This window comes from Chaetura pelagica, unplaced genomic scaffold (genome assembly GCF_000747805.2).
Source record: "Chaetura pelagica isolate M959 unplaced genomic scaffold, ChaPel_1.0 scaffold510, whole genome shotgun sequence".
In the NCBI taxonomy this organism is placed as follows: Eukaryota; Metazoa; Chordata; class Aves; order Apodiformes; family Apodidae; genus Chaetura; species Chaetura pelagica.
The window spans coordinates 234,464-247,299 of NW_009951800.1; the positions used below are offsets into that span (position 1 = coordinate 234,464).

The 12,836-nt window shown below is 39.4% G+C and overlaps 1 protein-coding gene across 1 annotated transcript in view; it reads left to right on the forward strand.

The window, feature by feature from the left end:
• Positions 1–12,836, forward strand: part of TLE1 (transducin-like enhancer of split 1 (E(sp1) homolog, Drosophila)) — a gene marked incomplete at its 5' end in the record, with an annotated part of 76,812 nt that overhangs the window by 55,117 nt on the left and 8,859 nt on the right. The window contains 5 exons of the mRNA XM_010007449.1: positions 821–973; positions 1,813–1,957; positions 2,337–2,339; positions 2,674–2,864; positions 4,262–4,341. Coding sequence (XP_010005751.1) covers positions 821–973; positions 1,813–1,957; positions 2,337–2,339; positions 2,674–2,864; positions 4,262–4,341 — 572 coding nt within the window. The remainder of the gene's footprint in view (positions 1–820; positions 974–1,812; positions 1,958–2,336; positions 2,340–2,673; positions 2,865–4,261; positions 4,342–12,836) is intronic.

Genomic DNA, 12,836 nt, shown 5'->3' on the forward strand with positions numbered 1-12,836 from the left:
TTCATCCAGCAAAGAGATTTAGGAAGCCTGAATATGGTAGTGAGGTTGTTCTGCTCTGTGAAAGGCACAGGGAGAGAAACTGATGGAGAAGTGCCTTCAGCAGTCTCAAGTGCCCAAATGATGTCATCAGCCAAGGATTAAAATGGCTGACCACCTAAGGATTTTAGAAGCCACAATGAAACTGCTTAATAATGACAACATATACTTAGTGCCCTCTTGTGAGGACTGTTTCCTCCCTGTTGCTATTCTCATGAGCCAAAGGAGCATGGAGAACCTGTAGAGCTCTGATGGCATTGTAGCTTGCTGGGCTGGCTACTTCAGGTTGAAGTAAAGGCAGAGTGTGTCTCTGGAAGACAGAAGGCGTAAGTAGTGAGACAATTGCAGCTGGTATATTGTTGAAATGTTTGTTGTCACTAGCAGCACATGGAGAACTTAAATGGAAAAAACAGCATTAACTTACTGCAGTTGCTGTTGGTCTTGTTCTTACGTGTTGTGTGCACTTGCCTTAGTTTGTGCTTAGGTATACTGAGATTGCAAGGTCTTGCAATTTCTTGGAAACAGTTTATCGTTACATGTAGTGTAAGATCAAACCAGATTGCTTACTATATGAACATAATTCTAGCTCTAAACTGATGTAGGGATTTTAGCTTTTTTTTTTTTCCCCTACAAAAAAACCAAACCAAAACATTGTGTCATTTGAACTTACTTCTTAAATTCTGCTAGTTCTGTTTGGTTTTTTTTCACCATAGAGTCTTTAGCGGTGTTTGTGTACCAACCCATGACATGGTTCTGTGCTGTTTTTCCTTTCACATTGTTTTAGGATCCTTCTTCCCCAAGGGCAAGTCCCACTAATTCACCACGTGAAAATGGTATAGATAAAACCCGGCTGCTGAAGAAAGATGCCTCTAGCAGTCCAGCATCTACAGCCTCTTCAGGAAGCTCTACTTCCCTCAAATCCAAAGAAATTAGTCTGGTGGGTAGCCATCTGTTGTCCAGATAACTGTTCTTTCTTCTGAAGTCTAATTCTCCATTTTCCTGCAACTACATGTGGCAGAAAGTGCATGGCTTTGAATGTTTGAAGCTGAAATAGACTACTGTTTTTTTAAAGACATTTATAGTATTATTCAGCTTTCCTCTTCAGTAATGTTTTTTGCTTCATTTTGATTTCTTGTTTTTCCTACATTTCTGTCAAATGAGTCGCAAATTTATTACAAAGCACAAGAGTTGCTTAAGCATTGTTTATTATTTCTTAAGCAGTAGCTTATCATTTGACATAGTCTATATATAGTCACTAAGAAGTCCTCTAGGCTTTTGTTAAACTCTTCTAAATAAGTTGTTACTTTTTGAAAACTTTTCCTGCAGTATCACTAATAAATTGATCAGATTCCCTGTAGCTTTCTTGTCACAAGTTCTTTATACTATCAACCATGGTGGTATTTTGCGTTTTTACATAGATTTGTTGTGTCCAATGCTAATGGAGAGAGTAATAATTTCAAACTAACATAATTTGGTGATGCAAACTGCATTTTCCTGAAAAAAAAAAAATTAACTCAGGCATTTTTTTTCTTGCATGCCAGTGGAAGAAGGAAAAATGCCTTTCTAAGTTTATTTTCTTATTTTTATTTTGGCAGCAATCAAAAAGGTCAGCATTTCTCTCTCACAAGTTAATTTTGTCAGCATTGCATGGACTTAAGAAAATTGACTGAGGTACGAGGTCATAGGTGCCCCGCATCCCAGCTGCTGTTGTGAGAAATTGTATAGTATGACCTGGATTAAAAATAATAACTCACTTAATTTGTTTCATGCTACCAGCATGAAAAAGCCAGCACACCTGTCCTGAAATCCAGCACACCAACTCCTAGAAGTGATGTGCCAACCCCCGGCACTAGTGCAACTCCAGGACTTCGTCCAGGCCTTGGCAAGCCTCCAGCAATGGACCCTCTGGTTAACCAAGCTGGTAATGCATTACTTCATGTGTTTTTATGATTCCAAAATCAATATTTTTTAATGTATGTAGTTCTCTGTTAATGTTAACTAAATGTATTGCTTTGCTCCTTATGTCAAGAGAGGGCTTGATGAGAAGCAGATGTTTGGATTATCAGGAGTCTTATATTTTTCAGTATCTTTCTATCTCTTATCCCTTCTTTGTTTACTTTTGTCCTTATCTTTTTTGCAAATAATCCAGAGACTGAATGCAATATAAAAAGACTTCTCAGAAGTTTCTGGTACTTATTCTGAATGCAGTCCCTTCTCTAGCTTTTTGTTTGAGTCTACTAATACCTGCTGCAGTGTAAATCTTGACAAATTCAGGGGGAAATTTACTTTTTCTATTCAAGCTGGTACAGCACAGTTGCTTCAGACACGAGCTGTGTAAACTGTGTCTGTCAGCTTTACTGCTTAATTTGGCAAAGGAGAGATTAATGTAAACAGCGAAATACTATAAAAATGGAAGTAGGTAATGCTGGAAGAGATTGTTAGAAGTCATCAGCAAGTTCAGACTTCAGTAGATCTTATTTACACTGAGTGAAAGAGGTGGTGGTATTGATAAATTATGGCAATGTTTCTTGGCAACCTAAATATGTGAGAAGGTAAGTTTAGGTAATGTACAGGAAGAAGGAAGGGACTGTATGCAGTAATACACAAATAAAACTACCTGATTTCATTATTCTGTAGCTGCAGGTTTGCGGACACCGTTGGCTGTAGCTGGACCATACCCTGCTCCATTTGGAATGGTACCTCATGCTGGCATGAATGGAGAATTAACCAGTCCAGGGGCTGCCTATGCCAGTCTGCACAATATGTCACCCCAGATGAGTGCTGCTGCTGCTGCAGCTGCTGTGGTTGCCTATGGAAGATCTCCTATGGTAGGCCATACATTGCATGCAATCTCAGTCACATGAGTTGAGGTTCACAGAGAAGAGGTACATGCTTCATTTACCACTTTCAAATTCCCAATTTATAACAGTGCCAGAGCCTGGACAGCTTCACTGTGGGTTTCACTTTGCTGCGTGGCTGGAGAAACAAATTTGCACCTTGAAAACAAAGAATCTTGATGTATTTGTGTATATTTCTTTTTTCTTCACCTTCATCAGTGCTTTGACTGATTAATAAATGCCAAAAATATTTTTTATACTTAAAATGTAAGAGTAGTTTTAGTAACTATGAAGTATTAAATTGCTGCTGTGGACATCTACTTTTCCCTTTCTCAACCAGGTTTGTGTTCTGTGCAGACATACCAAATTAATCTTGAAGTACCTAGAAATCTTTTTATCTATGTCTCTGCTTGTATTTTGTTTTTTGTGGAAATCAGTATGAGAGGTTGGTTTGTACTTATCTTGGAGCTCTGTGATGAGGCATGTTATGAATAGTTGCTGTTGTGGATGTAGTAAGCAAATGGAGCATAGTAGTTAAAGCTACTGTCAAGCAACAATAACCGAAGTGCCTGATTCTGCAAACATGAGCTAAATGGAGGTTTCATGCATAGGCAAACTTACTTGTAAATTTGCAAGATTGGATTTCAGCTTGTCACTTTCTCATTATTGTAGTTATGGCTACTTTTTTCAAACTGGTAAAAAGGGCTTTAATGTGGGAAATTGTAAGTAGCATATGTGCTTGTTAAAGCAGTAGGAATTTTAACTCGGGTATAGTGTTCATAATAAAAGCTAAGTCAGTCTGGTCCAGAATTTCTGTTTGGATTATTTGATGTACATATTTATTCAGGTTATAAAGTTTAGAGTAATTGCAGTATGTAAATTGAAAATAATGTATTTAAGCTCTAGCAAATTTCTCTGCACCCTGTGGAGTAGCACTGGGAGTGATCTCTCAGCTGATATGCCCACACAGTGCAGTATGGAGCTGTGCAGAGATTCTAGCTGGGGCCTGAAGCTGCTTTCCAGTGCTGTGCCTGCATGGGTTTCTGCTCACTGTTGCGGAGCTAACGCGCACTGGCATGGCTACACGCTGGCGTGTCACTGACTGGTGCCAGGGTTAGGTCTGTGCTGACATGGATATTTGTGGTAGGCTCAGTGGTGTGAATGCATGCTATATGTTATTGGTTTTCTATTCACATATGAATACTTTTAGCAGAAGCATGCCTCGGGAAAATAATCTTGTTTTTCCCACCCTTTGAAGGGACATGCACTTACCTAAAACTGTGAGTAAAAGCCAGGTTTTGATTAAATGCATAGGATCTTGGGGGTGAAGAATAGTGGGCTGCTGGATGAGAAACTTTATGTGAGATTTATTTATTTTTCATTGTCAGGTTGGGTTTGATCCTCCTCCTCCTCACATGAGAGTACCTGGAATCCCTCCAAATCTAGCAGGGATTCCTGGGGGAAAACCGTAAGTAACTTTTTAACGTTTTGGTAACATCTACAATATCTGGAGAGAATAACATTACCTTGTGTCAGTGAAAAAGAATTCCAAATGGGGTAGTGATTAGTTGTTCCCAAGCTTTAAGGCTTCTCCTGGTAAGAGATATGCAGCATATAAATTCTCAAATTGTAGTTGTATTCCAAATCATAGGCATATACCTATGTCTAAGAAAAAAGCTGTTGAACGTATACTTGAAAGTTTTTGTATTTCCTCCATTCCGGGGAATGGAGCAAATAACAAACAAAAGCAAAAGGATTATGAAGCATTTGTGCAGCAGGTGGTGCATAGATGTAGTATAATTTTCACAACAGGTTCTTTTAATTTAAATGTTGTAATTATTTATGAAAAGGTGGTTAAATAAAATTCTTGTGTGATGCTTTAGCTTATTTATGTTTCAATAAAATAAATTAACCAAAATAGCATATATCAATTATTCAGTAGTTTTACTTTAATTGAGACTGAGCTTATTTATAGTAGAATCATACGCATGTATGACCTCTTAAAATAATGTGATTATATTTCAAATATTTCAGGACAGCTAGTCTACAGAGGTACAAACAAAGTGTAGACTGCAAATTTGACTGATACGTTTTCTTTGAGAGAGTGGGCCAGAGAAAATTATAATAGGTTTTTCAACACCCTCTTAGAATCTTTTGTCCCCTCAGTGCTTGGCACTCAGTCCTGTCTTCTCTTTCAACAGAAAGCTGCAGTTAGAGTAGTTTCTCTCTAGCTAGATGCTGATATAATTTTGGAATGCACTTAACATGTTGCACTTCCTAAGTTGGGTGTTGTCTTATGTGCTGTCTTCTTAACTAGTCTGTCATGGTTTAATTCTTCCTTTTGTAGCTTCAGGACCATTTCAAACTAATGCTTACAGGATGCTGTCTTATAGGATGTTGATCTGCATGAGGACAGGGAGGCTCTTTGGAGAGACTTGGATAGATTCGATCATTGGGCTGATGTTACTGCTATGGGCTTCAACAAGACCAAATGTCGGGTCCTGCACTTGGGCCACAACAACCCCAGGCAACCCTAGAGGCATGGGGAAGTGTGGCTGGAAAGTGTCTGGCAGGAAAGGACCTGGGGGTTCTAACTGACAAGCAGCTGAATATGAGCCAGCAGTGTGCCCAGGTGGCCAAGAAAGCCAATGGCATCCTGGCTTATATTAGAAGTAGTGTGACCAGCAGAAGCAGAGAAGTCGTTGTCCCCCTGTCCTCAGCACTGGTGAGGCCACCCCTGGAGTGTTGTGTCCAGTTTTGGGCACCTCAATTCAAGAGAGATATTGAGGTGCTGGAGGGAGTACAGAGGAGGGCAATGAAGCTGGTGAAGGGCCTAGAGAATAAATCTTATGAAGAACACTCGAAGGAGCTGGGAATGTTTAGTTTGAGGAAGAGAAGGCTGAGGGGAAACCTCACCAGTCTCTACAACTACCTGAAAGGACATTGTAGAGAGGTTGGTGCTGGTCTCTTCTCACAGGTAATTAGCAACAGAACAAGAGGGAATGGCTTCAAGCTGCAACAGAGTGGGTTAAGAGTGGATATTAGGAAAAAAAAAATCACAGAAAGGCTGTTTAGACACTGGAACAGGCTGCGCAGGGAGGTGGTTGAGTCTTCATCCATGGATGTATTTAAGTGTTGTTTGGATGTGGTGTTGATGGATATGGTTTAGGGGAGAACTTTGTAGAGTAGGATGATGGTTGGACTTGGTGATCCCAAGGGTCTTTTCCAACCTGAATAGTTCTATGATTCTGTCTAAGTTTTAACACATTGTGTTAAAAGTTAGATACACAAATTTTTCTGTTTGCCTTAATTTGAAACTTCTTTTAATAGCTAGTGATACATTGCGATGTTGCTCAAAAATATATCCTTAAAAGTACACTAGATTATAGGCAAAGAAGTATGTGTTTCCTTCTTTATTTCCTTAACAGTAGGAAAGAGCAAACTTAGGTTAGGAAAGCCACCCTCAATGGAAAGGGACAACTGTCTGGCACCAACTGTCTGCCGTGACCAACTCTCCATTGCCGACTCTCCACCAGACACTGCTTCAAGTCTGTGCATCCTGCTGATCTACACCAGATCTTTCCAGAGGAGAGTCGACAGTGTAGAAGTACCTGGGAGAGGAGAGTTGGCTACAGAGAACAGGCTGTGGACAGTTGTCCTGGACCCTATTTGAATGTATTTTCGTTGTTGCCCACTGTGCTTCTGAAAACAGACTTTCCTACCTTTTGCCAGTATGAGAAACTTGTTAAATCTTAAATTTACTTGAAGAAAAATATGTGGTATGTTGGGAAGACTGTTGAAGTGAGGGTTCAGTGAGTTGGTGTTAGGTATCAGATGGTGGTGTATTTAGATTCAGTACAGTAAGGAACAGGCTTTGTTGTCAAACAGTTCTTTTATTAACGGTCAGACTCTTTCTTACTGACTTTAGTGGAATTTGGCATACTTGCATAAGATATTTTTGGAGATCGCATAATCCAGTGGTTGTAAGTTTTCACTTATAAGTATATTCATAAGCTTTTAATGACTTATTCCATTAGTAATGCTTGGCAATATTTTATAAACTATGTTTTTTTTATTAAGTCAAAAATTTTCTGTTGCTCAGTTCTTATTGTTGCACTATTCAAGGCACAAAAGCAGTCATAAGTATGCTGCTATACTTTGCATCCTGGTATTTCATAGCTAAATTACAGTCTGTGTGGTTTGGGGCAGTTTTTCTAATATTTTTATTTAGTGTTTTCAGTGCTTCATTCACGCTACCTTGTAGATCATGTACTTTGATACGTACTCCTTACTCTCCACTTCATTTCATGTATCCTTAATGTTCTTTTGTGGCTGCATTACTTGGATTGAGTAATTCATTTCCTAAAGTTACTTCTTTGCTTACTTGAAGCAAACCTAAATTCCGTAAACTGATCTGTTATCTTTCCATTGACAGCTTTAGAGCTATCTGTTGATTTAGTCTTCATTGACTACAGCTTAGCTAGATGCCATCTGCTACCTGCAGTGTGAGTATCTCTTACCTCCAATATGCTCATGTCCTACAGTTTCTGTACATAGGTTATGTAGTAATGCAAACTAATGGAGTACTGGTTTACTTCCAAAATCTGCCTTTTCCTAGAGTGCAATTCAGGTGCCACATTGAATTTCTTTTCAGATCTTTGTTAGTGACAGGGACAGTGGGATTGAGTGTATCCTTGGCAATTTTTTTGACAATACTGAGCTGTGTGGAGTAGTTGACACACTAGAAGGGAGGCAATCCAAAGGGACCTTGACAGGCTAGAGTGGTGGGCCAATGCCAGCCTCATGAAGTTCAACAAGGCCAAGTGCAAGATCCTGCACAAATACAGGCTGGGTGAAGAATGGATAGAAAACATCCCTGAGGAGAAGGACCTGGAGGTGTTAGTACATGAGAAGCTCGACATGAGCTACCAGTTTGTGCTTGCGTTCTGGGCTGCATCAAAAGAGGCGTAGCCAGCATGTCAAGGGAGGTGATTCTGCCCTCTGCTCTTATGAGACTGCAGCTGGAGTACCATGTACAAGTTGCCCCAGGAGGTTGCAAAAGCCCCCTCTGTGGATGTGTTCAAGGTCAGACTGGATGAGGCCTTGTACAGCCTGGTCTAGTGGAAAGGGTCCCTCTCATAAGATGGAGGTTGGAACTAGATGATCTTTGAGGTCCTTTCCAAACTTAACCATGTGATTTTATGATTCTATGATTCTATGCAGAGTTTAGGCTGAGTCTTATTGCACGTGGTACAGAAAATTTTCTAATTCAATCCCGGCCATGGTTTCACAATTTTATCAGTGGTTATGCTTTGACCATTTTCTTCACCCAGCCCTGCTTCCAAGAGAAAATTAAGTTCCTTTTTCTCCAAAGAAATTATGTTTTTCATAGCACTCAGTTTTCTTCAACATCTGTGTATTCTGAGATCTGTTAATAACTAGCTTGTTAGAAAAATCAGTAGCTTCTTAAGAACCCACTCCTACTTGTCTATCTGCTTTTATTAAGGGACTGTTGTCTGTAAAGCCTGTATTTGGTGGATGGTAAAGGTACCATCCCCAGAGATGTTCAATAAAGGAGTAGACATGGTGTTTTATAAGATGGTTTAGTGGTTTGGGGTTGTAGGATGGATGTTTGGACTTGATGATCTTGAAGGTCTTTTCCAACCTTGACAATTCTACTATTCTATTTTGCTTGCCTTGTTTTGTAACTTTATTATATATGTGTCTTTAGTACCATCTTTTAATGTTCCTGAATGTTTTGCTCTTTGCAGAGTCTAACCTTGTTAGCAGAAATACAGAGGTACTTGGGAAACGAGGAAGCAATCTTGAAATGTCAGTGTGTCTGCAGCAATTTCTGAATTATACAAATGAGTTAGCCTGTGCAATTGTTAGTAGGTATTTCATATTACTTTGACATCTTGATGTACACAGATGTGTTTTTAAATTAGCTGTTTTCTCTAGCTGTCTGTAGTTCAGTAATTACTTTTGTAGACAAGGACTTGATAATCTATATGTGTATAAACATGCATGAAACAGGTTTTCGTCTTGGTTTCAAAGTTGTTTCCCATCAGTAGATCATTCTTTTCTTATCAGCTCTTCTGGTTTTGTTTTGTTGATTGTGGGGGTTTTTTGGGGGGAGAGATGCCACACTTGTCTTTTTCCTTCCAGATTACCTTGAGACATAACCTAATCAACAATTATATTTGTCTTAAGTTGGGAAACTAGTACTAGTCCTGAGTGGAAAATCAGTACTAGTTTTGCATATGGACATGTAGTGTCTGCCACCTTCAGTGTGCTGTTTTGATACATTTAAATATGCCCTGGACTATAGTTCTTGGTGTGTTCCTGTAATCAAGTTTTTTTGCTTTCATAGCCTTTCTAGCAGAGTATTTATTTAGCTTTTAGTCTCCTATAGGTGTGAAATTAATGCTCTTGTGGTTTTCTCCTTGATGTCAATCAAATGATTGGACTGTGCACTGAACATGGCTTTTCAAGCTCAGTGGTAAATGTGTGTCTGCAGTGTTGCTTCCCTGGTGTCTAAATTGTGAATTGTAGCATCGAATACAACTGCATTTCTCAGTGTTTTTTTTAAAATGTGGTTTCATTTGAAGTGTAAGGTGTTAGACACAGACAGAAAGAGCTGAAAATACACATTTCTTATTTAATAGGAAAGGGAAATTTCATGTGGTAGATGCTAACTCTTTCAACTTCTAGGTAGCTGACTTTTCCTTGTGTTTTGGGAATGGAATAGTATACTGTTCTGGAACTGCTCAAGGCAAAAGTTAAAAAGATGTAAATTCCCGTTATCTTTACACTCGTTCAGTGAATGTACAATGAGCAATATATATTTTTTAAAATTATATTCAATTTGGCTATAATAGGTTGGCTTCTCCCCCCTAATATCTCTGAATAAAATTATTTGATGACATGTATGAAGTTAAAGATTTCTTATTTCTGTACAAATACCTTTGTTTACTTCTTGCCATTTTGTCCTATATAAATACTCAGATATTCACTGTTTATTGTGATAACTGAAAATATGCTGGAGTACAAAGAAAAGCTGAAAGTAAAATCAGTAGAAGGACCTGTCTGCTTTTGTGCTTTGCAGTTGAGGAATCTTTGTGCTAGGTAATAGAATTTTGTTTGAATTGAAGGGTTGAAGTGGAAGCTTCTTTTTTAAAAGCATGGTACCTTAAGTAGGTAGAAATTCTATGCATTTATCAGTCTGAATACTTACAGTAGACAGTAGCTAGGTAGTTTAGTTGATTTGCCATGTTTTATGACCAGTGAATGTATTATTCTGAGCTGTCCTCAGCATGTAATTATTATAGATTTACTTGATACTTGTTTGGAAATTGGAGGGCCATAATGACCAGAGAAACTGGGTTGTGGTAGTATCACCTACTATGTTGTAATGTATAGGAACTCTGCAGGTTCCCAGTGCTCCTTTGACACAGATGAGAAGTCATCTTTGGATGCAATAGATAAGAATAATTTTTCTGTTACTAAGAATATAATAATAAGTGAAAGTATACTGCTTCTCAGAACTCTTTCCTAAATAAAAGGCATGCAAGTTAGTTTTATAACTGTTCTTCCATAATATACAATTAAATACAAGTGTATATTTACATTTGATGGATATGTACTTAGCTTGTTTTCTCTTAAATTGTAATTGCATTGTGTAAGAACTTTTCTTCACTGTGGTTGTTAGCCCAAGATGAGCAAGGGCTATCTTAATGCTAACAGTCATTTGACCAACAATGGATAATCATGGAATCTAGTCATTTCACAGAACCAGAATGCTGTGCTTGAGGAAGAAATCCATGATCACCATGAATCTGAACAGCAGTTTCTGGCATATACTGTCAGTTCTAAAAGTTCGTTATAATAGGACAAAAATGCAAAATGCATTTTTGCAGTGTTCAGAAATTCAGATGCAATTTATTGAGGAGAAGGATGGGTGGGAGAGGAGTGTCTGTTAAAAAATATTTTCAGCTTTAGAGAGCTCAAGAATTTGACTAAATATTGATTATTTTAAGTTTGGACAACCAAATACTTGTGAGTTTTGTGAATTCAGGCCTCTGGTTGTATCCACATGTCCTGGTTTGAGCCAGGATGAAGCCAATTTTTCTTTTTACTGATTTTTTTTTCCTTCAGTAAGCTTTCTTGTAACTAGCAACAGTGTGTTCTGCTAGGCTGATAAGACAGTGGAATGTTTTTCTACCTACTGAGGCTTCAAGGCCGCACCTGCACTCTGCCGGCTCAGACACTATGGGGAGATCTGTGACCCCCCCGTAGGGGGCTGAGTTAGACGGACAGCAAAATTGGCCAAAGATATTCCATTCCATATATCTACGTAAGCTCAGAGGAAGGTATGGTACTCCAGAGAGAATCCATCACCGTCGACCCTTAGGCTTGAGATCTCGTGACCACCATAACTCTCTGCTTTCTCCAGCAGCAGCTCCGGGATTCCTCGGGACTCTTCCCAGTTCAGGGAAGTGCTGTGGAAGTTGCTGGGGTGGGGGGAGGCGAGAGGCTTTTGCCCATACCTGAATATATCTGTATATAATTGTATATATTTTCTTGTATGATTCATTAGTGTTTTAATTAAAGCTGTGTAGTTTAGTTTTCAATCCAGCCAAGTCTCTCTCTTTTTCTCTCGCTCCTTCCTAGTTATAATGTATTTATTAAACTTTCAATCTTGTGTGGATGAAGAAGCAAGTCAGTTTGCTCTTCTTACTGAGCCAAAGAGTACCGCTGTCACCGTTTGACTCAGGTCCGACAACAATGCTCTCGATCCCCCCTCCCCCCAACCCAGGTAGGGAAGGAGAGAGAGAAAAAGAGAGAGACTTGGCTGGATTGAAAACTAAACTACACAGCTTTAATTAAAACACTAATGAATCATACAAGAAAATATATACAATTATATACAGATAGATTCAGGTGTAGGCAAAAGCCTCTCACCACCCCCCACCCTCAGCAACTCCCACAGCACTTCCCTGAACTGGGAAGAGTCCTGAGGAATCCCGGAGCTGCTGCTGGAGAAAGCAGAGAGTTATGGCGGTCACGAGATCTCAAGCCTAAGGGTCGACGGTGATGGATTCTCTCTGGAGTACCATACCTTCCTCTGAGCTTACGTAGATATATGGAATGGAATATCTTTGGCCAATTTTGCTGTCCGTCTAACTCAGCCCCCTACGGGGGGGGTCACAGATCTCCCCATAGTGTCTGAGCCGGCAGAGTGCAGGTGCGGCCTTGAAGCCTCAGTAGTTAGAAAAACATTCCACTGTCTTATCAGCCTAGCAGAACACACTGTTGCTAGTTACAAGAAAGCTTACTGAAGGAAAAAAAAATCAGTAAAAAGAAAAATTGGCTTCATCCTGGCTCAAACCAGGACACCACAACATGAAAAATTGAGCCCTTTCTTGATTGTATGTAAGCATATCTACACCTCTATAGGTGTAGCACTGGAAGTACAGTCCTCCCCAGAACTAAGAGAGTAGGCCCTCTGTCAGGGTGACATGACGGAGAAGTAGACAAGAACAACAGCACCTGAGCTGGAAATAACTGTCTTTGCTGTATTCAGTACTGTATTCTTCTGGATAAAGAAGCTTTTCTTGTCTAGGGAGTGTCAGTCTTGCAACTGATGCAAGTTTTTTCAAAGTAGAGGGTATGTGTAATGAAAAGCTATAATGCCTAGTTACTAAACCAAGTAAGTATGCTGACAGTGGTGATGCTAGCATGACATGTCACTCATCTTCAAGCAGACAGAAGCATTTACTTTTTCATATGCTTGTCTTGGCAGGGGCAGAGGGCTTTGGCAACGTGTAGCCATTCCAGTGGATTGCTGATAGGTTGCAGTGTAGAAAAAACAGTCTTTGTTTCCAGGAAACTTTCACTGGTGTGTTTATTAGGCCCACAAATTCAGTCATCCTGAGTCCTGACCAACTAGTCTTGGAAGCA